This window comes from Arvicanthis niloticus, chromosome 1 (assembly GCF_011762505.2).
Source record: "Arvicanthis niloticus isolate mArvNil1 chromosome 1, mArvNil1.pat.X, whole genome shotgun sequence".
Taxonomy (NCBI): domain Eukaryota; kingdom Metazoa; phylum Chordata; class Mammalia; order Rodentia; family Muridae; genus Arvicanthis; species Arvicanthis niloticus.
This window is the reverse complement of record NC_047658.1, coordinates 94,420,486-94,444,779: the sequence shown is the minus strand read 5'-3', so window position 1 is coordinate 94,444,779 and position 24,294 is coordinate 94,420,486. Positions and strand designations below refer to the sequence as shown.

Sequence of the window (24,294 nt, the reverse complement as noted above, 5' to 3'; positions counted from 1 at the left end):
AAGTTTAGCCCACTGTGCTGGTTCCTGTGGAAGCCAGCTTCTCAAAGGTATTTTTACCCACTGGGTCTCCAATTCCTCACCCTGATAGGCGGGACGATTTACTAACATACGTCCCTCCAGACTCTGGGGAAAGAGGTAGCACAGGCCACTGAGGTAGGTGTTCTGGTCACATGTTCGAGATAGTCCAGGATCACAGGCCTGAAAGGCACAAAGCAGGGAAAGTAAGGCTTCCTTGTGCTTTGGGTCTTTCAGGTATTGGCAGCAGAGAACAGGAGCTTCCAGAGTCCTGCCCCCTCCCTCACTTCCAAAGGGTTTTCAAAGCAAAGCATTTTTGCCTCTAAGGGTCCCCACATCTCCAGCACCCGAATTCTGTAACAGTAGATGCTCACTTCTATGGACGGCATCTAACTTCGTAGTTCATCGTGGGTTCTGTGTACAGCTGGGCATCGCCCCACAGTTCCAGAACTTGCCCCTCCCAACCACACATCCTGTATTCACTTTTCCAGAACAGACAGTACTGTTCTTGCATTTGCGACTACTCTGTTCTGTCAGACAGCAGTTTATAGACAGGACTTTTGTCCTTTGTACATCTTTCTATCTTACCCCATGGAATCTCACACAATGCCTGATCTGTGACAGTAGTTAAGTAAACAAGTGACAATTAAGCACTGCATCCCATGAGGCCTAGAGGCATATGCCTGTGATCCCAGCACTAGGGAGGCTGAAGCAAGAGAACAGCAAGTTCCAGGCCAGCCTGGGCTACATAATAAGATCCTGTTTCAGTTAAAAACAAAAACAAACAAAAACCCAACCAACTGGGCAGTGGTGGCACATGCCCTTAATCCCAGCACTTGGGAGGCAGAGGCAGGTGAATCTCTGAGTTTGAGGCCAGCCTATAGAGAGAGTTCCAGGACAGCCAGGGCTACCCAGAGAAACCCTGTCTCGAAAAACAAAAGCAACTATTAGAAAATTAAAAATAGAGCTGGAGAGATGGCTCATCGGTTAAGAGCGCTGACTGCTCTTCCAGAGGTCCTGAGTTCAATTCCCAGCAACCACATGGTGGCACACAACCATGTGTAATGGGATCAGATGCCCTCTTCTGGTGTGTCTGAAAGCTGCAGTGTACTCATATACATAAAATAAATAAATCTTATAAATTAAAAATAAACATAAGCAGTCTGTATACAGCTCAGTTAGAAGCAGAGGCTTCAGTAGTTCAAGGCCAATCTCAGCTATGTGTCAGTTATGTATGTGCAGACTCTGCGAGAAGACTCAGTAAGCCGCAGTTCAATCAACTCTCGGGTGCTACTAACAGTTTGTCAGATCTTTTTATTTTTTTTTTCTTTCTGAGATATGATCTCATTATACAGCCTAGGCTGGTTTGTAACTATGCAGTCTAGGCTGTCTCAGCTACCCCTGTGCTAGGATTGCAAGTCTATACCCCAACGTCTGGCTCCTCCTCCCGCCCCCTTTCAACATTTCTATACAGTGTAGAAGTGTGTAGTTCATCTATGTAGCTCAGCTCCACAGGCTCTGATGCCATCATACAAAATTCTTACCAAAAGGCTTCCCTTGGCAGCATCTGTCGCCAGTGTCATTCCTAAGTACTTGGAGGTATGGTTAGAACCTGTAGGCACAGGAAAGGCAGTATGGAAGGACTCAGGTAGTCAAACGTGTTAGGGTCAGCCTTGGGTTTCCTGGGAGCCCAGTTCCCCTCACCTTCCCTCCTTACTCACCATGTAGTCTGACTGGCTGACAGGAACCACTGCTTGGATGACAGCGGTAGAGGCTTCCTGTGCTGTCCCCCTCTCCTGGAGCTCCCACGACAACCCTGATGAGAAATCTCACGAGTGAGACCAAGCTGCCCAGGACTCACCAGCCCCTCTTTTCTTATTCCCTACCCATTCCTTCTTCTTTTCTTTCTTTTTTCTCCCTTCTTTGAGACAAGGTCTCACAATATAGGTAGTCTTGGCTGTCCTGGAACTTGCTATGTAGACCAGGCTGCCCTCGAACTCACAGAAAGATCCAACTTTCTTCTCTTTTCCAAGTGCTGGGATTAAAATTATGCACCACAATCCATTAAGTTTTTTTTTTTTTTTTTTTTTTTTTTTTTTTTTTTTTTTTTTTTCTGAGACAGGGTTTCTCTGGGTAGCCCTGGCTGCCCTGAAACTCACTCTATAGAACAGGCTGGCTTCAAACTCAGAGATCTGCCTCCCAAGTGGTGGGATTAAAGGTGTGCACCACCACCTCCTGGCTATGTGTCTTTTTTATTTCTTAATTCACTTTATATCCCAACTTTCCCCCACCCCCTCCCTCCTCTCCTCCCAGTCTCATCCTTACAAATCCCTCCCCCCATTACCCTCTCACCTTCTCCTCAGAGAAGGGAAAGATCCCCTTGGGTACCACCCCACCCTGGGACATTCAGTTGCTGTAGGCCTAAGTGCATCTTCTCCCACTGAGGTCCAAAACTATACAATGAAAAAAAGAAAGCATCTTCACCAAGTGGTGCTGGTCTAACTGGAGGTCTGCTTGTTGAAGAATGCAAATAGACCTGTATCTATCACCCTGCTCCGTATCTTTTTTTTTTTTTTTTTTTTTTTTTTTGGTTTTTCGAGACAGGGTTTCTCTGTGTAGCCTTGGCTGACCTGGAACTCACTCTGTAGACCAGGCTGGCCTCAAACTCAGAAATCTGCCTGCCTCTGCCTCTGCCTCCCAAGTGCTGGGATTAAAGGTGTGCGCCACCACCGCCCGGCCCCTGCTCTATCTTAACAAGCACCTCAAAGTGATGCAAGGCTTGTTGTCGACAGCTAGTGAGCGGACATGCTTAGCAAACTTGAGAACCTCAGTCTGAGTTGCTCTCCTAAGCAGTAGAAGGAGAGAACCGACTCCAGCAGGTTGTCCTAACCTCCACATGTGCACGGTAGCATTCACCACACACACTGCCCAACAACAATAACAACTATATGCTTAAAACTAGCTGCCAAGGCAATGCAGCTCTTACTCTTCAGGGGAGTTCCGGGTACCCCGCTCTTTCCTAATAGCCAAATAACATAATTCTAGAAGTTAAGGCTTCTTTTCATTTGCATTCTAGAAAATTCAGGGCCGAAAGAGTGTCTGTCAGGTGGGCACCTTAGAACTTCCTTCACTTAGTTGTCAATTCAAAAGCTCTCTGTGACTAGGTGTGGTGACACAGGCTACTCATGAGACAGACAGAGTCAGGAGGACAGTGGCCCCAAGCCAGCTGTGGAAATTTAATAAGACCCTATCACAAAAAAAAAAAAAAAAAAAAAAAAAAAAAAAAAACCAGGTCTGGTGGCATCTGCCTGGGATGCCCAGCACCCAGAGGAAGAAGATAGAGGGTCAGAAGTTCAAGGCTGTGCTCAGCTATGCAAGTGTGGAAGCAACCTGATCTCCAGAGACCCTGTCTTGAAACAAAGAAACCTTGATGCAGCTCAGGGGAGAGCTTGCCTAAACCACAGACCTGGTATTCAAACAGCAGCAGCACCACCACCAACAACAAAGCCATCAATGCCCAAGCCTGTCCTACTATGTGCTTAGCTAGGCTTTGGATTGAGAAGCAGAAAGGAGATGGTCCTCAGACACTCACGTAACTCTTATCCATCACCCTCATTCTATGGCACTAGACAGCCTTGCTCCCGTTTCAAAGATTCCACCTAGCAGACACTTGGAGAAGGGAGGCCAACCCCTGACACGGGATAATCTGCACCCCAACGCAGGAGCTGCATGCCCCTGGGCAGATGCAGGGCCCTGCATACTCTGCTGCTGGAGGGTAGTTGAAAGAATAACAGCTTACCCATCTCCAACCTGCAAGACCTGGTACCCAAAATGTCTTCCAGCTTGTGCCAAGAAGATCTGCGCATGCCGTGTGTCCAGGTTGTAGCTCCAGGCTTGGGCTGTGGGAAGTGAACCGGTTAGCTGATTCCTATCTGGACCCCATAGACCAGTGCTGCCCCTGAGGCCTGTTCCTCCAGACCCACTCAGCCTCTGAGGCTGCCTACACCCAAGCGGAGAGGAATGGCTCCAGGGCTTTCCCTCCGGGGCCTGGATGGGAAAATAGGAAACCACACAGTCTGTCTCCTAGGGGAACTCCTCCCAGACCCTGAGGACTCAACTTCCGCTTGGACCTAAGGGGAAAGAAGGAAGGGTAAAGAAGGCGGAGGCCCATGAGAAAGAAGCCAGGGAAGGGGCCCGCCAAGCAGAAAATGGTCAGGTTCCCAGGCAGGGACCAAAAGAGTCTACCCTGAGGCCCCATGGCTACTTCACACACTGCTTCTCTGGAGACCTTGCAGCCCAGCACCTGAGAACCCCAATAGTCAGCCTTAAGGAATCACCATACCTTGAACCCAGCATGTGACTGAGTCTAAGTTCCCCAGCTCTACCCACCAGACAGACACAGGTATCTTCCAACCTTTTAGAATCCAATACCCTTCCCCTCCCTCTTCTCAGGCAGCTAGAGTGTCTTCTGCAGCCTCTAAATTGTCCTTTTCTGACCCAACTTTCCTTGCAGAAAGACTTAGCGCCTTGTGTCCTGGATGTCACAGATGAGGGTACTCTTCACCTCCCTTCAGGTGAAGGAAGGGGAGGCCTTGAAAGGAACTCCAAGGAGATGTAATACAATGGAGGTGGAGCAGTAACCTCACCCAGCCTTCTCCTCCCATGCTGGGTCCTTCCAACCATCTACCTAAACCCTTGAGGGCCTATTCTGCCTCCCATGCGCTCGCTCTCTCTTTCACGCCCTTCGATATCATGTTTCAAGTCTGTGTGAGTTCCCACATCCCTCCTCGGGATTCCTGGGTCCCACATCACCTACACCACCCACCCCTTGGAGTAGCTCCTCAACTTCAGCTCTACGGAGCCTTCTGGTTTCCCCTGTCACAGACAACATCCCTTTCCCATCCCTCCTGGATTTCCTACCGAACAGCTGGAGTCCCAATAGCAAAAGTCTGGCGGCGGTCCGGAAACTCATCTGCGCCCAGGAGGGACCTGTGGGTCCGGACTCGATCTCAGAGAGCTCTTGAGATTTGTTAGCAACCGAGACCAGGAGGAAGAGGGAAATGGTGGTGCTTCTTGCATGGGGCCCCTTCCAGTGGAACTTTCTCAGGGCTTCCAGGCTGATGACACTGGGTGGGGGTGGAGGGAGGGGCGTGCTCCTGTCCGGGTTGTGAAACCTCTCTGTTCAGAGAGGAAGTATAAGCAGGTTAGATACATTTCCTGTGCCTACTTGCATTTTCACATCATCCAAGAGCAGACAGCAAGGCGGTTAAAGTGCGCCACTTCAGCTAGGCAGCCTCCGCTCTCAGCTCTCACACCAGGCCCCGGAAGACTCTTCAAAGCCTGAGAGAAAGGGGGCCGGTGGGGGAAGGGCGGGTTGAAAGGGAGGAGGGGAGAAGTGCTGTAATTATATTATCTAAAACAAAAAACAAACAAACCAGATAGAGGGTTGCTCAGGAAACATCTCTAAAGCTTCTCTGCTTGAACCACACAAGAAGATTGTGGGTGACAAAAGGACAAGAGAAAAATAGAGCCTGGAGCTAGCTGCAGAGCTGCAAGCTTCAGAGCTAATTTGTTTCTTTCTTTTCTTCTCTTTTCTTTTCCCTTCCTTTTCTTCCTTTCTCTCCCCCCCCCGCCCCCTTCTTCCTCCTCCTTCTCCTTTTTTTCTTTTTTTGGATTTTTTTCAGAGACAGGGTTTCTCTGTGTAGCCCTGGCCGCCCTGGAACTCACTCTGTAGACCAGGTTAGCCTTGAACTTAGAGATCTGAGATCCGCCCACCTCTGGGTGTACATGCACCACCACCGTGCAGCTAATTCTGTTTCTTTTAAAAAATGAAATAAAACCCTTAGAATGGGAGAACGTATTTGTAAAGCACACAGTTGATGACACAGGTGCACTCAAGAATACAAAGAACTCAGGACACAAAGACAACATAACAATGACTTTAAAAAGACAAAAGACAACTTTGTGAGGCTTCTTTTTTTATTTTTTCCTTATTTCTTTTCTTTTTAAAAAAAATCTAATACCAGTACTTGGAAGGCAGAGGCAGGCAGATTTCTGAGTTTGAGGCCAGCCTGGTCTACAGAGTGAGTTCCAGGACAGCCAGGGCTACACAGAGAAACCCTGTCTCACAAAACCAAAAAAAAAAAAAAAACCACTGGGTCCATGAGATAGCTCAGGGAATAAAACGATTTGAGGTGCTACCTTGACAGTCAAAGCTCTACCCACAGAACCCACATAAAGATCAAAGGTCAAGGTTGTCTTCTGACCTCCACATGTGCTCCCTCCATCCAACGCACATAGTAATTCTTTAAAAAATCAAAGTTTGGCTGGGTGGTGGTGGCGCAGGCCTCTAATCCCAGCACTTGGGAGGCAGAGGCAGGCGATTTCTGAGTTTGAGGCCAGCCTGGTCTACAGAGTGAGTTCCAGGACAGCCAGGACTACACAGAGAAACCCTGTGTTGAAAAAAAAAAAATCAAAGTTTTATAAATAAATATATTTTTCAAAATTAGAAATCACAATATTTTTCACAGTGCAGGGATCAAACTGATGAATTACTGCTTACTGCTGAGTCCCTCAGTTCAGATTATTTAGGGTTTTTTTTGGCTTTTGTTTGTTGTTGGTTTTGGGTTTGGTTTTGTTTTTATTTTTGTTTTGTTTTGAGACAAAGTTTCTCTATGTAGCCCTGGCTGTCCTGGAACTCACTCCGAATACCAGGCTGGCCTCGAACACATGAAGATCTGTCTGCCCCTGCCTCCAGAGTTCTGGGATTAAAGGCGTGTGGCATCAAACCCAGTCATTTATTTGTTTTAAACAACCATTCTCCCACTAAGCTACATCCCCAGCCCCGGCAGATATTGCTTTAACTATGAAATACAATTGGTTGACAAGCACATGAAGGAATGCTCACAACATTAGATATTACAGAAAGAGCAGAGCAAGGCATGGCAGCCTGTAAGGCCTGCAGTTAGGAACGGAGACAGGCATGAGATACGACCAAGGCAGGCTACAGCACACACAGACACAGTTTAGCAGCCAGACACAGTCTCACAACTGGAATTTAATTTGAGTGACATGTCCAGAGTAAATAAATTTTTGCATGTGTGGTGTTGGAACGCTAATGTAGTGCCTCAGCCTTCTGTTTCAGTTGTCTATCATTGAAGTACCTGTCCAGCCCCCAGACAGACAAGCCTAAAGAGATAAAGAGTGGAGAGCGACTATCAAGGAGGGTGGGGAGCGGCTGCTGATGGTTTAAGTTCTTTAAGTAATGTTTAATGTTCTGGGCTGAAATGATAGAGATGATTGTACAACTTCATGAGTCATATGAGAAAAGCTCTTAAATGAGTGTGTGTCTCTGTGTGTCTGTCTGTGTGTCTGTCTGTCTGTCTGTCTGTGTCTCTTTCTCTGTGTGTGCACGTGCACATGTGTGTTTGGTTTTTGTTCAAGATAGGCTCTTGATTGGCTCAGGCTGGCCTAATCCAGCAATTTTCTGTATTAGCCTCACAGAAGCAACACACTAGATCTGAATACATTAACAGTGGCTGAACTGGCCACTCACTTTTGACATAAGTGTCAAAAAATGTGCAGTGGAAAGAGCACTTAGTACTTTGTGCTTGCAAGGCTGGGTGTCTAACTACAGAAAATAAAATGAGAGATGTCTCTTACCTGGAAAAGTCAACTCATCCACTCAAAGTGGATCAAAGTCGCCAGGCCGTGGTGGTGCATGCCTTTAATCCCAGCACTTGGGAGGGCAGAGGCAGGTGGATTTCTGAGTTCGAGGCCAGCCTGGTCTACAGAGTGAGTTCCAGGACAGCCAAGGCTACACAGAGAAACCCTGACTCAACAAAAAAAATTTTTGACACAGTAAAAGCAGATGGATCAAGAGTTCAAGACCATCTTCAGCTGTTTTGTGAATGCAAGGCCAACCTGGCATTTATGAGACCCCATCTCAAAGACAAAACAAAATAATATTTGTATGTGTACATTTTGAAAATCTCAAGGATAAAGCTAGTGAAATAATTCAGTGTTGTGTTATGGCACTTGCTGCAAGCCTGGTGACTCGACTTCAAACCCTGGGACCCATACAGTAAAAAATCAAGAACTAACTCCCCCCAAATTGTCCGCTGGCCCATACATATGTGCCCTCCTACAATAAACAAACACAAATGTATTAAAAATAAAAACCTTGCCAGGCACGGCGGTGGTGCACATCTTTAGTCTCAGCACTCAGGAGACAGAAATAAACAGATCTGAGTTCAAAGCCAGCATGGTCTATACAGCGAGTTCCAGGACAGTCAGGAACTCTGCATCAAATAAATAAATAAACAAACAAACAAATAGCATGCTGCTAGACCGCTGAGGGTGACTGGATATTCCCGCCCCCAGCACCGCTGTGCCGGGATCACCACCCTGTGCCACCGTACCTGTTTTACAGAGTGCTAGAGTGACCGAGGCCTCCAGTCCTCCTAAGTAAGCAACAGAGCGACAACCCTCCACAACCTGATCCTGTAAAATGAGCCTTAAACATTTCTTTATTAACTGTTCTTTTTTAACAAGATAAATGTGTAATTTTACTATTTATTTTAAAAAGCATGGGGCTGGAGAGATGGCTCAGCGGTTAAGAGCACTGGCTGCTCTTCCAGAGGTCCTGAGTTTAATTCCCAGCAACCACATAATGGTTCACAACCATCTGTGATGAGATCTGATGCCCTCTTCTGGTGTGTCTGAAGACAGCAACAGTGTACTTGTATAAATAAAAATAAATAAATATTTTTTTAAAGCATAAAACCAGGGAATAGAGTCACATAAACCAGTAATCCCAGCTACTTGAGAGGCTGAAGCAGGATGATGGCAAGTTTGAGCCTTGGTAACTTAGTTAGGAAGACTCCGTCTCAAAAGCAAAGGGAAGAGGAAGCTGGGGCCACAGTTTAAGGGCGCAACATTCAAGATGTGAATACGCGGCTCCGGGTTGTCTCTCATGCTGACAACAGATGAAATAAGACTGCAGAAGTATTGTATTACAGTTTAATTCTCTTTGTCTTTTCAGCCTGCAAGGTCAGAGGCCTTCCTCACTGGTCTCCCTCCTTCATGATCCTCCCAGTCCATCTCTGTCTCTGTCTGTCTCTGTCTCTGTCTCTGTCTCCCTCTGTCTCTCTCTCTTTCTCTCTTCCCCTCCCTCCCTCCTTCCTTCCTCTGGATGTATGTGTCTTTCTGACTGTCTGACTGTCTGTCTGCCTCTGAGTTTTCTCTCTGTAGCCCTAGCTGGCCTAGAACTCAGAGGTCCACCATTCTCTGCCTCCCAAACGATGGGAGGGCCACTACACTCAGCTCCTAAACTGTCACCTCAGTTGGATTCAGGTAGAACTTAACATATGGTTTATCCTGAGGCTGAAGCCCAGATCTTCCTCCAGTTTTGAACCTGTCACATTGAGCAAGTTCTGAGCTTCCAAAACTCTGTGGAGGAACAGAAGTAGAATGAGTACTCTCATTACAAAAGGGGAAAATGGGAAGTTAGACGCCCAGCGGAGTGTGAGGGACAGGGAGACGGAAGGAAACCCTCACAGCTGGGTAATCCCACCAACGCAAGGGAGTTTTGTGGCATTCAAGGTCAACCTGAGCTACACAGGGAGATGGCTCAGCCTGAGCTACACAGGGAAATGGCTCAGCAGACAAAGATGCCCAAGTTGGTGGCTCTCAAATTCCTACCGCTCCAGCTCCAAAGACCTGATGCCTCCATCTGGCCGTCCTGGACTCCCCATAAATTAAATTAAATACAGGCTTTTTAAAAGAGAAAAGGACAGACTATTCCTTGAGACTGTTTATGGGGCACTAACACTGCCTGTAAGGGCAAAGCCCTCATAGCCACTATGCTAAGAGGAAGGGACGGGAAGGGGCAAGCATGACAGCTGGGCATGGTGACACACACACACCTTTTATTCTGGGAATTGAGCCCAGGGCCTCAGCCTAAATTCTACTGAAATACACTTATTCTCACTTGTTACTCTCACCCTGGAGTCTGAGTTCCAGTATGTTCATGGAGAGACGGGTATATTTGAACCACAGCAAATACTTTGTTTGTTTGTTTCCTTATTGTTTGTTTTTCCTTCTGTTTAAGAACTATGAGGCTGGGGCTGGAGAGAGGGCTCAGTAGTTATGAGCACTGGCTGCTCTTCCAGAGAACCAGGTTCAATTCCCAGCAACCACAGCTCACAACTATTTGTAGCTCCAATTCCAGGGGACCTGACACCTTCATAGACATACAAGCAGGCCATGTATGGAAGGAAAGGAAAGACTAAGGCATAATAATAATATAAATAAATAATAATAATAAATCTTTTTTAAAACTAATAATAAATAAATCTTTAAAAAAGAAAAACAAAAAAACTATGAGGCTGAGGAAGCCATGAGGCTCAAGAGTTACAGGAAGTCAGTGGTCAAGCCAAGAGAGTGATTCCCCTGAGGAACTTGGCCACAAAGATCTCAGGCTGGGACCACATTGGGGAAGTCCTGAGCATATGCGTCTCTGTCTCTTTGTCTGTTTCTCTCCCTCTCCCTCTCCCTCTCCCTCTCCCTCTCTCCCTTTCTCCCTTTCTCCCTCTCTCCCTCTCTCCCTCTCTCCCTCTCTCCCTCTGTCCCTCTGTCCCTCTGTCCCTCTGTCCCTCTCCCTCTTTCCCTCTCTCCCTCTCCCTCTCTCCCTCTTTCCCTCTCTCCCTCTCTCCCTCTTTCCCTCTGTCCCTCTGTCCCTCTGTCCCTCTGTCCCTCTGTCCCTCTCTCCCTCTCCCTCTTTCCCTCTCTCCCTCTCTCCCTCTCCCTCTCTCCCTCTCTCCCTCTCCTCTCCTCCCCCTTCCCTCCCCCCTCCCCCCTCTCTCTCTTTCACATACACACAAACACAAAGACACACACACCTTCCTAGTCATTTATATCCTTTGAACTGTCTTTCATCCTCATCCCTTCTCTTCAGACTTTTTATTGATTCCTCCTGGAACTAGTGGTCATAACACAGCCCTTCTCCCTCAGTCTTCTCCCTCAAAGGGACTGCCATATTAACTTCAGAAACCTGAATGTGGCCCTCTTCAGCTTTGTAAATTTCTTCAGCTGGCATGATAGCACACCAGTGTAATCCCAACATTTGAGTGTTGAGTCAGGAAGATCATAAGTTCCAGGCTCAAAGCTAAGGCTAACCTAGGCTACATAGCAAGACCCTTCCTGAGAGAGAGAGAGAGAGAGAGAGAGAGAGAGAGAGAGAGAGAGAGAAGAGGATGGGAGGGGAGGGGAGGGCAGGGGAAAGGAAGGAAAGAAAAAGGAAAGGAGGGGAGGGGAAAAGGGAAGGGAAGGGTGTAGTGACATACACCTATAGTCTTAGCATTTGGGAAGAGATAGAGACCAGAGGGTCAGGAGTTCAAGATCATACCAAGACTGAAACTATTTAAGCTAAATAAGACACTGTCTCAGAAAGCCAAAACCAAAGAGGAAAAAAAAATGGACTAAATTGCCAAGCATGGTGGCGCACACCTTTAATCCTGCACTTGGGAGGCAGAGGCAGGTGGGATCTCTGAGTTTGAGGCCAGCCTGGTCTACAGAGCAAGTTCCAGGACAGTCAGAACTATACAGAGAAACCCTGTCAAAAAAAAAAAAAAAAAAAAAAAAGGTAGATACAAAATATTCTTTTCTCTAAAAGTACAGTTAACTAACTTAGAAAAATAAAAGTTTGAAAACACACCACAAATTTAGGTGAGGAATTTTTAAAAATAGTTTAGATGGCTACCAAGACTAACTTCTGAAAACGACTTTTGACACATACCAGCACAGCATGCTCTACTAGACTCCCTGTGTGTCACACCAGCCACTGACACGCCCGTCTGAAGCAGAATCTGGCACTAAGAGATCCCAGGTGAGTTTCCCTACAGTTTCTTCAATGAAATGTCTGCTGCCCCCATGCAGTCCCTAAGACCTTCACAGTCTAATATCAAAAGCAGGCGCAAGAATTGGAAAACCAAAGACTGATACCCCCCCCCCCCATTTGCAAAATCTTACAAAAGGAGAGACCAAATCCACTCACTGATCTCTGGAGGAGAGGCCCTGCCTGCTGAGGACGCTCAGGGAGCTGAGGGCCCAGGCTGGAACTGTTTAGGTCATCGGTCCGTGCTAACAGGGCTCAACTGGAAACCCATTTCTAGCACTACACTCTACATTCCTGTTTCATACTGGTGAGGTAATGACAAGAAGCCCTGCTTCTAAGGTGACCTCAATGCTTAGACAGAAGTCAACAGTGTAATCAGGAAATGGCAACATGATTTGCAAGATTTGTCACCACAGGATTGTTCCCCTTGCCTTTGTTATCAGTCAAAGAGAGCACAGATCTATAGCTCTCCATTAAGCATGGTACCACCCACCTGTAAGACTAGCACGTGGGACTGTGAGTTTAAAGCCAGCATGACCACACAGTGACATTCTGTGTTAGTGTTCTATTGCTGTGAAGAGACATCATGACCACAGCAACTCTTTTTTTTTGTTTTTTGTTTTTTGTTTTTTTTCGAGACAGGGTTTCTCTGTGTAGCCCTGGCTATCCTGGAACTCGCTCTGTAGACCAGCCTGGCCTCGAACTCAGAAATCCGCCTGCCTCTGCCTCCCAAGTGCTGGGATTAAAGGCGTGCGCCACCACCGCCCGGCCACAGCAACTCTTATAAAGAAAAACATTTCACTGGGGCTGGCTTATAGTTTCAGAGGTTCAGTCCATTATCATCATGGAGGAAAGCATGGTGGCTCACAGGCAGATACAGTGCTGGAGAGGTAGCTGAGAATTCTACATCCGGATCAGCAGGCAGCAGGAAGAGACTGTGAGACACTGGCCTGGCTTCAGCTTCTGAGACCGTCAAAGCCCATCCTGTAGTGACATACTTCCTCCAACAAGGCCGTACTTCCTAATAGTGCCACTCCCTCTTGGTCTATGGGGGCCATTTTTCAAACCACTACACATTCAGAATCAAAACATAACAAAACAAAGGCTAGGTCTATATCTCAGTAAAAGGGTGTTTCCCTTGTCTGACAGCTGTTCTTGGTTATCAATTTGCCTGCATCTGGAGTTAACTAAAACCCAAATGGCTGGGTATACCTGGGAGGGATTTTTCCCCTCCACTGGATTATTTAAAGTGGGAAGACCTACCCTAAATCCAGATCTTCTGAGGTGCAGTGATCTACCTTAAATCTGGGCCATACCTTCTGCTGGCAGCCTATACAAAGGACATGGGAAAAAGAAGCCATTGCTCTTTACCCATTCTCTCTCCGTCTTGCTGGCAAGTCTATGCCTTCACTGGCACTGAGGCCTACTTCTTCATGATTCTGGTATATGCTGAAGACCAGCTGAGGCATCCAGCCTCAGGAACTAAGTAACCACTGGATTCTTGGACTTTCTGTAGGAAAACAGCCATTGTTGAACTAGCCCTACCACAGCCTGTAAGACACTCTACTAAATCCCATACATATCCCATACATGTGATAAATCGTGCATGTGTGTGTGTGCGTGTGTGTGTGTGTATAAAATCATCGTATCCGTTCTGTTCCTCAGAGGACCTTGACTAATATACCTGCTTGTATGAGAGGCCCTGGGTTTGATTTCTAGCTGTGCATAAATAGAAGAGTCAGTAAGGTAGCTCAGCAGGTAAAGGCAGCCATAGTGAAGCCTGGTGACCCAAATTTAACCTCAGGAACGCACACAGTGGAAGAAGAGAGCTGACTCCCGGTAGCTGTTCTCTGGCCCCCGTGTGAGAACATACACACAGACACACAGACATACAAAATAAAAACGTAATAACGTTAAAAAAGTAGAAGAGACCAGGTGAAGTGGCACACATCTTTAATCTTAGCACTTGGGAGGCAGAGGCAAGTGGATCTCTATGAATCCAAGATCAGCCTAGTCTACATAGTGAGTTTCAGGGCACTCAGAGCTACGTAGTTGCGACCCTATCTCAAAATAAAATAATATAATAAAGAAAAAGAGAAGGAAGGAAGAAGAAAGGGTGGGGTCAGGGGGCTTTTCCTTACAGGTACAGCTCTGAGCCGGCACCAGGCAGTCATGGCTTGGCTCAAACACAGCGGAGCATCTGGCCTGAGTGTTGGCTGCACTCACTGAGCCCCTGAGTTGAGATGACCTTGAAGGGTTCTGCCTAATAAAGGGTGAGGGTCAGAGGCAGGTCAGCCAATGAGCTGACTCTGAGAACCTTAACTGGAGAGAACAGAGAGGATGGTCCAGTTAAAGGTGAGAGGAGGGCTGAGGATGGAGCTGTGGAGGACTTGCCTAGCATGCAGGAGGCCCTAGGTTCAAACCCCAGCATTCCCAAAAAAGAGAACCTTCTCTAAATAAATACATACAATTTTCAAATCAAGGCTGGAGAGATGGCTTTGCAGTTAAGAGCACTGGCTGCTCTTCCAGAGGTCCTGGGTTCAGTTGCCAGCACCCACATAGCAACACAAACCTGTCTGTAACTCACACCCTCACCCAGCCATACATACAGGCAAAACACCAATGCACATGAAATAAAAATTTTTGAAAATGTGTTTTCAAATGAAGTAGAAGTGAAGGGAAGTTCTGGTGAACGCTTGCCTAGGGTGCCTAGAGACTTGGCAAGCCTGGGGGTAGATCCCCAACAACACACTGATAAACCAAGGGGATTGGAGAGTGGAGACAGGAAAGAGATGTATTGTATTTCAATTACAACTGAACTAAAATCTTTTTTTAAAAAATGAGCAAAAGTGCATGCATACAGAGAAATAGTCACCAATGTCTTGTACTCTGACCCAGGGGATCTATAAAGACCACTAGCAGTAACACGGGCTCATTGGTTAAGAGCACTTGTCGCTCTCACAGAGGACCTGAGTTCAGTTCCTAGCACCCTCAGCGTGGTTCACAACCATTCCTAACTGTAGTTTGAGAAGACTGAATGTCCTCTTCTGACCTCTTCAGGCAACAGGCACCCACACACAGTTTACACGCATACATGCATGCAAAGCACTCATATAAATATAAAAAGTAAATATAACAAAATAAGAAAAGGCTATAACTGTAAAAACTGAACGGCCTCCATACCTAATGGCCACCCTAGTCAGTCTGTATGCTGGTGTATTGCTGCTATGGCTCTTAAATCTTGCATGAGCAAAAGTGTGGCAGACAGGGAGCCTCTGGCCAGCTTGGGGCCTATGGACCTCTGACAAGAAACTCTGGCTCACTAGCCAGCTGGGGCCTCCTTGCTTTCCCCCAGTCCCACCAAACTGATCACCCACAAGCCATGTACAAACTAGCGAAATGTCTCTGCAGAAGCACATACTTAGGGTGGCTATGCTGGCTGCTGTCAGCTGGTGTCTCCTGGCTTAGCTCCATACCTACCACTTCCTCTCTGAGGTGGTGACACAGGAGCTTTGGTCATCTGACAATAGTGTAGGAGTCACCACAGTGCTCCAAGAGATAAGAAGACTCTGCCTTAGAGAGAGGACGTCTCTAAAGTCTACCACCATATTCCAAGATATCCTGTATCACAGATCTCATAGTAGGTGAACATGGACATTCTAAAGTTCTAAAAAGTTGTATCTTTGGTTTTTTTGAGGGCAGGCTAAGCTGAACATACCATAGGTAAGTGTTTTGTCAGGATGGTATCTCTTGGGGGTTGTATTCATAAAGAGCAGGCAAGAGTCACTGGGTGACTCATGCCAGGGCCTTCCTTTCCAACCTCTGGGTTGTGGTTGATTTTGTGAATGGTCAAAATGTGGTTGGTTTTGTGGATGGCCAAAAGAGCATGAGGTTTACAGCCGGCGACCTGGGAGGCAGTGACTGGCTCTGCTGTGGCTGTGCTGTCAATCAATTTCCTCTGTGAGCCTGGGACTTCTGCTCCCACCGCTCTGATCCTACAAAACATACCATCTCTGCATCCATACGGGGATAGAGGCTCCTGTCGATGCCTTGCCAGCACCCCTCATAAACAGATTGACTGGAGATGCCTCTTAGTGGCAACCTCAGCTCCCAGGTTCACATGCACTGAACTGAGAAGCCTTCAAGGCAGGTGTGTGTGTGTGTGTGTGTGTGTGTGTGTGTGTGTGTGTGTGTGTTCAGTTTCCTATCTAAGTAGGAATAGGTAGGAAACCTCCAGGTCCAGAAGAAGGCACAAATGACTACGTTATAGTGAGATGTCATGATCAAGGGAAGTCCAGAACCCTCTCTTATTCTATACCAAACAAAGGCAAAAGAACAAATGGTAACAGGCAGACAGCAGGCATCATCAGATCAGGGCTCACAGTGAGGCTGAGACTGAGGCAAGAAAACCAAGCTCCCAGTTGAGCATCTTCTCCAAGGATGAGCTTCCCATCTCTTTCCCACTGTAGGCATTTTATACATGGTAAACTGTTGGGAATGATTTGCCCACAGCTGTTCTGAAGAACACATTTTTATGTGAGTTTGGAGTAGGGTTTTCTTTCTTTCTTTCTTTCTTTCTTTCTTTCTTTCTTTCTTTCTTTCTTTCTTTTTTTTTGAGACAAGGTCTCACTATGGATCCTTGGCTGGCCTGAAACTTCTGCTTGCCTCCACCTCCCAGGTACTGGGATTCAAGGCATGTGCCACCATTTCCAGCAAGGATATCAAGGTTTTTGTTGATATCTGCTTGTTGTTTTTTCCTGCTGTAGAACTTGAGGAGCAGGTTGATCCAGAACCAAGGGTTTTGGAGGAGACAAGCATAGACCTTCTTGCTCTTGGGACCTGCTTTCAACAAATTGAAACAGCATATGGCAATTAACCAATATAATTTATATTGCAATAACAAATCTGTGTGTGTGCGTGTGTCTTTTCTCCTCCTAGAACTCTAACCTGGGGCCTGGCATGCTCAAGGCCATCACTCTACCACTGAGCGACACGCCAGCCCTTCTCTCCCTCCTAGTGTGCTATCATAGGTATTTTGCCCTGTGATGAAAAGCTAGCTAAAGACTGACTAAGCAGGCCCATGCTTTCTTTTTAGCCGTGCGTCCTGCTGTCCTTCCTCCATCTTACAGGCCTCAGAGTGTGCATTTCCCCATCATTACCTCCCAAAAACCTCCCCAGCTTCTAGGCATTGTTCAACTTGGCTTTGCTGTTCTTCATAATGCCTTTGCCTAAGGGAATTTTCCAGGCAAATGGACTTTAACAGTCATCTAATTCTAGCCTTCCCCACCATGCGCAAGTCTTCTCTATGTCCCTACTATGTGTTCATCCAGCTTTTGTGTCTGTGCCTCCAGAGACCCTCCAGGCAGCTCTACCATGGAATAATGTCCTGTAAAAATTCACCTGCTTGCTGGGCAGGCAGTGGTAATGTACACTTTTAATCCCAGCACTCAGGAGGAGAAGCAGGCAGAGCTTTGAATTGAGGCCATCCTGGTCTACAGAGCCAGTTTCAGGACAGCCAGGGCTACACAGAGAAACCCTGTCTTGAAAAACCAACAAATATACAAAAAAAAAAAAAAAAAAAAAAAGCCTGCTGTTCTATCTGACTCTGAAAGGCCCTAGAAAAACTTAGACAGGGCCTCTGCTGCCTGTCAGTCTTCTCTCTTCCATGCAGAACCTTAGCAGTTAATCAAACATTTCCCATAAGGCAACTCTGATGTCCTCTTCTGGTCATATGAGGAAGAACACCTATTTCAACATCCTTCCTAAATTGTGCTACTTCACAGTCAGTATAACGAGAATGTTTCAGACAAGAACCCTCTATGTAGCCCTGGTTGTCCTGGAACTCGCTACGTAGACCAGGATAATTTCCAACTGAGAGAATCTCCTGCCTTTGCCTCCCGAGTGCTGGGATAAGGCACTATTTCTCTCTTCCAGAAAATCTTTCAATAAAAATAGAAAGGTGAGCTAGGGGATGGCTCAGTAAAGTGCCTGCTGAGGATGTTGGTCTAGATCCTCAGTGCCCATTTCAAAACCAGGTTCGAGGACTCACCTGTAACCCCAGGGATAGGTAGGTAGGGCCTAGGACCAGCCAGCCAGTCTAGCAGAAATAGCAAGCTCTAGGCTTGTCTCAAAACAGAGCAGAGAGCAATGCTATGTATGCACACGTACAGGGGCACACATACATACACATACATTTATCATACATGCAAATAAATAAATAAATAAATAACACTTGTCCTTTAAAAGATAAAAGAAACAGAAAGATGAGGGCTGATGGGGAAGCTTCAGTCAAGTGGATCTCTCACACACCCAGGCTCTGGATTTGATCTTCAGCACCACACAGCACATGGAGGACAAGGAAATAAGTATCCAGCAGTGATGAGTTAGTTAAATCAGCTAAATACCCATTTTAAGCCAGGTGATGGTGGCACACGCCTTTAATTCCAGAATCTGAGAGACAGAGGTAGACAGATCTCTGAGTTCGAGGTCAGCCTGGTCTACAGAGTGAGTTCCAGAACAGCCAGGACTACACAGAGAAACCCTGTCTTGAAAAACCAAAAACCAAAACAAAGCATTTTAGCAGGAAATGATGATTTTTGGCCTTACTCCCAGCACTCAGAAGGCTGATTCTGGGGACCCTGAGTCCAGCCTTCTACAGCACATAAAGACTCAAGTCTTTATACTCATGTATGCACATGGCTTCGTGTGTGTGTGTGTGACAGAGACAGAGAAAGACAGAGACAGACACAGACAGAGAGACAGAGACACAGACAGAGACAGAGATGGCGGGAGAACATGGACACATGTGGGTGTATGTGTGTGTGATAGGGCACTATTTGATATTTAACAATGGAGAATGAGCTAGCATAGGTTGTCATGATGATGTAAGCAGAATGAACAAGCTACAGAATAGATGTGCTAGCCTGCTTATCTCCTAGACAGGAAGTCTTTCTTTCCTGCCACTTCTCTGCCCCCTTTTTTAACCTCGAAGAGTGAACTCCATTGTGCATGTTAGGTAAGGGCTTGCCCCCTACCTTGTCTTAAACAGTCCTTAATAAATGTGTTTGAAAAGGGATATTTTTAATGATGGCATTTTTACTATTTCTACATCATAGAGATGTCTTGAGCTGTATCTAGAGACAGAAGATGAAGTTTTAAGAAATGTCTAGGGCCTGGGGACCTGCTCAGTGCTTAACGCTCAGACTCTTCTGCCTGAGGATTGGGCACCTAGCACACAGGTGGTGTACATACATATACACGCAGGCAAATCAACCATTCACTTTAGATAAAAATAAATTAAGAACTCACAAAAGCCTCTTTATAAAACAAGAATGAAACTTCTGTGGGCTACTATGTATGTAAATACATATGTAATTTTTAAATTAAAAGTCCTTTCCCCCTGTGCTGGGAACCAAACCTGGGGCCTTACATTTGAAAGGCAAGCACTCAACCACTGTGCTAAATCCAAAACCCATTCTTCATCTTTGTTTTGTTTTATTTTGTTTTGTTTTGAGACAAGGTCTCTTGTGGTTCAGGATGTCCTCAAGCTGACTCTGTAATGAGGATAACACTGAACATCTGGTTCTCTGGCCTCCAGTTCCCGGGTGCTGAGAGCTCAGATGTGTTCCATCACACCTGGGGTGCTGGGTTTGAGACTGTTGGGAACAAACAAAAGAAACTTATCCTAAGTACTACCATTTTGTTTTCAGACTCCATTTAATCATAGGGAGAAACTAAATTCAAGGTCCCAGGTCCTAGGGGAGCTGGGGACTTCCCAAGAGCTGAATACCTTCTATTATAAGGAAACAGTTGTCAGAATCCAGACATCTCAGGGACAACTTGTAAGGAGATAGTTGTCTGAGTTCAGACATGTCAAGGACAGTTACTGGCAGGGTCAAACTGAGTTCATGTTCCCAGGCCCAGGCACCTACTCCTAACCTGATTGATGGAAACTCTCTTGCTCAACCTTATGTCAAAAACGACTGGACAATGCTACAGCCCACCCCTCCCTTTGTGGTCTCACTCGTTAACTATGCTGTACAATGTCCCTTCAGGGTCACACTCAGGTCCTGAGCAGTTGCTTGATTACAATACATTTTTGTCATTTGCATTGACCTGGTGTTTGAGTTATGTTGGATTTAAGTGGATCCACAACAGGGGCCCAGCATGCCAGGCAAGCTTTGTCTTCAGCTCCATATTACTTTTGTAATTAGAAAAGAATAATAAAGATTTCCAATGTTTTGGTAAACTCCAACAATGGCAGTATTGGCTGGCCTCTTCCCTATTCACATAAGAAAAATACATCTAGCCGGGCGGTGGTGGTGCACGCCTTTAATCCCAGCACTTGGGAGGCAGAGGCAGGCGGATTTCTGAGTTCCAGGACAGCCAGGGATACACAGAGAAACCCTGTCTTGAAAAACCAAAAAAAAAAAAAAAAAAAAAAAAAAAAAAGAAAGAAAAAGAAAAAAGAAAAGAAAAGAAAGAAAGAAAAATACATCTAGCAAACACGTGAAGGGGTCTCCAGCTTTTTCATGTTATGAGGTAGTGTTGTCATTTACAGATGTGCTGATCTTGTTCCTAGATATCCAGGGATGCAAGCTTTCTTTGAGCTCTGGGATCACAGAACCTAGTGACGCAAGCTTAGGACAGGGATGCTTCCCTGGCATCCCAGAATGTGAGCTTCATTCTGTGTGAAGACAGCAGTGCTTTTTGAGCAGAGAAAAAAAAAAAAAAAAAAAACTGGCAAAGGGCTTTTGAGTGGTTGTGCCAAGACCCAGAGGCAGATGAGCACTGTCCATCCCCTCCTGACACCTCACTGTTCAAGTCACCCTGTACTCACGGGGCATCTGCTGTCTACTGCTTCTGCAGTCTGTGCTCACCCTGCAGCCTGAATGGCCTTCCAAAAAGCACAGCCCAGCTGTGTCATCCCCAGCTAAAATCCTCCTCTGCTGTCTTCTGGGGGGCGGGAGAGAAGAAAAGCCTTTCCTTAATCCTTGACAGTAGTGTGTGTGTGTGTGTGTGTGTGTGTGTGTGTGTGTGTGTGTGTGTGTAGAGAGAAAGAGAGAGAGAGAATTCTAGGTATTTTGTTTTGTTTTTGAGACAGATTGTTATGTAGCTGAGATTGGTCTTCAACTTGGTATGTAGCTGAGGATGGTCTTGAATTCCTAAACTTCCTGCTTCTACCTCCTAAGTGCTAGGACTTTCAGTATGTGCCAGCATAACAAGCCTATAGAAGCTTTCATACAGGAAGTTCTGTTGGCTTTACCTTGAAAATCTTTCTAGAGTCTGGTGTCAGCATGTGTGGCGTGCCCAGTGCAGGGCACACCACTGTTGTTCCCTGGGTTCCAGCAGGACATTTGCAGCCCTTACTCTGCTTCAGCCTCCCACCCCACCTACCTTCACCCAAGCCAGAAGCTCATCAGCCCTCTTTTCTAAAAGCCCAGCACATCCTGGCCCTCCCTGGTATCCCTGACAGGCCTCCTCTTCTCCCTCACCCCTTGCTGCCTCACTGTTTCTCTCACACACCAGGTTTGCTCTACTGTGGCCTTAGGCGCTGTGCTGCCTCTGCCCTAAAGGCCCTTCCCCAGATTACCACTTTACTCTTTCAAATCCATCCTGCTCCTGCCATCTCTGTGTAATTCCTGTGTAATTCCTCTGGGATTCAGAGACAGCCTCCCTCTACCCCCACTCCCACCTCTCCCTTTCCCCACCTCACCCCTCCCTTCCCCCACCCTTCCACTCCACTCCCACCCACCTCTCCCCCCCCACACACAGGAGGTTCACCCAACTCTGTCACTCAAGCTCTTCCTCCGTGTGAGGGTGGATGGTGGACCAGGTGTGAGGGCTGTGGTTCTGGGTGTCAATCTCAAGTCTTCCCAGGCAGATCCTGTTTCTAGAAGCCCCCACAGATCAAGTTCCAGGAAGGTGGGGGCTGGAACCGAGGCTGAACTGGACCTAAACAAGACAGCAGCAGCAAAGTGCAGGGAGAGAAGGCACCACCGCAGAGGCTGTAAGCCTGCAGGTTGAACTGCAGAATAAAGTGGACTTTTAAATTTATTGCTTATTTTTAAGTGTCTATGTGTCTTGCCTGCATGTATGTGTACCATGTATGTGCACAGTGCACAGTGCATGTATGTGCATCATGTATGTGCACAGTGCACAGTGCATGTATGTGCACCATGTATGTGCACAGTGCCCACAGAGACCAGAAGAGGACACTGGATTTCCTGGAACTGTAGTTATAGGTACTTGTGAGCCACTGTGTGGGTGCTGGATTGAACCTGGATCCTCTGACAGAACAGTCAGTGCTCTTAACTACTGAGCCAGCTCTCCAGGCCCCCAGAATAATTTAACAACGAAGCCTGTTAGTGTAGCCCAACGTTGAAGTGCTTGCCTAGAATACACAGACTCCTGTAACAAAATGAAACTGTTAGTCATACAATAGGTGAGCCTAGAGGCTACGGGCCCTGCTGCTTTCTTGTGAGGCTCTGAATTGTCTGAATTCTTCCCTCAGCTCTGCTTTTCCCCTCTTCAGGCACAAGTTGCACACCTTTGCTCCTCAGACAGTTACACACTCATTTCATTCAGTCCTTCAAAGTCTCCGTCTCAGTAAGGCCTTCCCTGGCCACCATCAGGACACTCCCTCATAACCACACCTCCCCTTCTGATCTCCCCTTAGCCTTCATCTCTAGTGGATGCTCTTGGTTGCTGTCTTGTCCCTCTAGTGTGAGGACAGCAGGCCTTAGTTTCTTGCATGTGTGCCTCTGTGTGTGTGTGTATATGTGTGTGTGTACACGTTTAGCCACACATGTGAGCCACTGCACATATGTGGAAGTTAGAGGACAACACGTAGGAATCAGCTCTCTCTTTCTACCATGTCAGTTCCAGGTATTAAATTCAGAAATGCAGTTAGGCAACAAGAGTCATTACCCAATGAACTACCTTGTCAGCTTGACAGTGGGCTTTGTCTGTCATGCCCATTGCTGTGTCTCTGATGTCTAGTGCAATGCCTGTCACAGAAGAGGTCAGACATACTTTTTTTTTTCAGTTTTTGAGATAGGGTGTCATGTAGCCCAGGGTAGTCTGGTACACGCTGTGTAGCCAAGCATGACTTGACCTCCTGATTAACCTCGCTTCCAGCTCCCAAGTGCCTGGATTTTAGGTAAGTGCTGCCTCTCCTGGTTCCCAAGCTTTTGCTTGTTTGTTTAACTGAGGCATAAAAACCTAAAAGGTATGTCTACAAAAAGAAAGAAAGAAAGAAAGAAAGAAAGAAAGAAAGAAAGAAAGAAAAAAAAAAAAAGGTATGTCTACTAGTCGGGTATCACCGTTGTAAGCGTTCTGGACATCTGATACTTAATCTACCAGTAGAATTATCCTGCTTTTGTGAAGAGAAACACACACACACACACACACACACACACACACACACACACACTTAAATTTAAAACAAACTCAAAGGAACTTTCGTCTTGTGACTTTGGTCCCAGTGGCTGGCCCCATTGTTTTGGGCCTGTAGAGAGACAGAGCATCACTGCAAAAGAGTGTGGCAGAGCTGCAAGCTGATGGCTGTGGCAGAGCTGCAAGCTGATGGTTGTGGCAGAGCTGCAAGCTGATGGCTGTGGCAGAGCTGCAAGCTGATGGTTGTGGCAGAGCTGCAAGCTGATGGCGGTCAGGAAGGAACCTGAGCAACAGAAAGGAGCAGAGAGAAGACTCACCCTTCAGGACCTCCAGTGGCCTACTTCTGACCGAGTCTCCTTCCTCTAGTTGATAATCCCCTCCAAAACCATCAAGTTATGAATTCATTCGTGGATCAGTCTATTGATTAGATCAGAGCCCTCAAGGTCCAATAACCTCAATCAGATCCATCAGCTGGGGCCCAAGTGTACAACACATGAGCCTTTGGGGGACATTTCATACCCAAACCGTAACATGAACCTACATGACTGTCATCAAATGGGACAAATTTTAATTGTGAGGAGAAAGTCGAAAGGACTTGAGAGAAAGTAAACACTGGGCCTCCAGGACGAGTCACTGTTTAACTTGCCAGCTGGTGACAGACTTTGTTTTTCCCTCTGAGACAGGAGGCTCCTTCAAGTGTGCCACATGCTGAGAAGCTGCAAAGGCCTTTATGCTTGAGTCTTTCATCACGCTAACTCCTAAACAGGAGTTATGAGCCCCCATTTACTGAAGTGGCACGAAGGGGCAGGATGTCTATCATTTCCTCAAGGTCACAGCTTGACTGCACTGAGATGCATGCCATGGCCAAAGATCAAAGGTCAGGGGGTGGGGTGGGGTGGGGCGGGGTGGGGCGGAGGATTGCAAAGCTCTTTAGTAACTTGGCCCACATCCCCTAATGACCAAGGCAGGAGGATGAAGGAGGGCTA

At 46.7% G+C, this 24,294-nt stretch overlaps 1 protein-coding gene across 2 annotated transcripts in view; it reads right to left on the bottom strand.

Moving 5' to 3' along the window:
* The window catches only part of Itgal (integrin subunit alpha L), a 55,399-nt gene extending 31,518 nt beyond the window's left edge, over positions 1-23,881 (bottom strand). For both annotated transcript variants that reach the window (XM_034506239.2, XM_034506248.2), the window contains exons 1-6: positions 23,626-23,881; positions 4,936-5,193; positions 3,815-3,914; positions 1,737-1,831; positions 1,560-1,627; positions 81-198 (exon numbers count right to left, since the gene is read on the bottom strand). In XM_034506239.2, coding sequence (XP_034362130.1) covers positions 81-198; positions 1,560-1,627; positions 1,737-1,831; positions 3,815-3,914; positions 4,936-4,987 — 433 coding nt within the window. In that variant the 5' untranslated portion in view covers positions 4,988-5,193; positions 23,626-23,881. The remainder of the gene's footprint in view (positions 1-80; positions 199-1,559; positions 1,628-1,736; positions 1,832-3,814; positions 3,915-4,935; positions 5,194-23,625) is intronic.
* Positions 23,882-24,294: the final 413 nt, after the last annotated feature.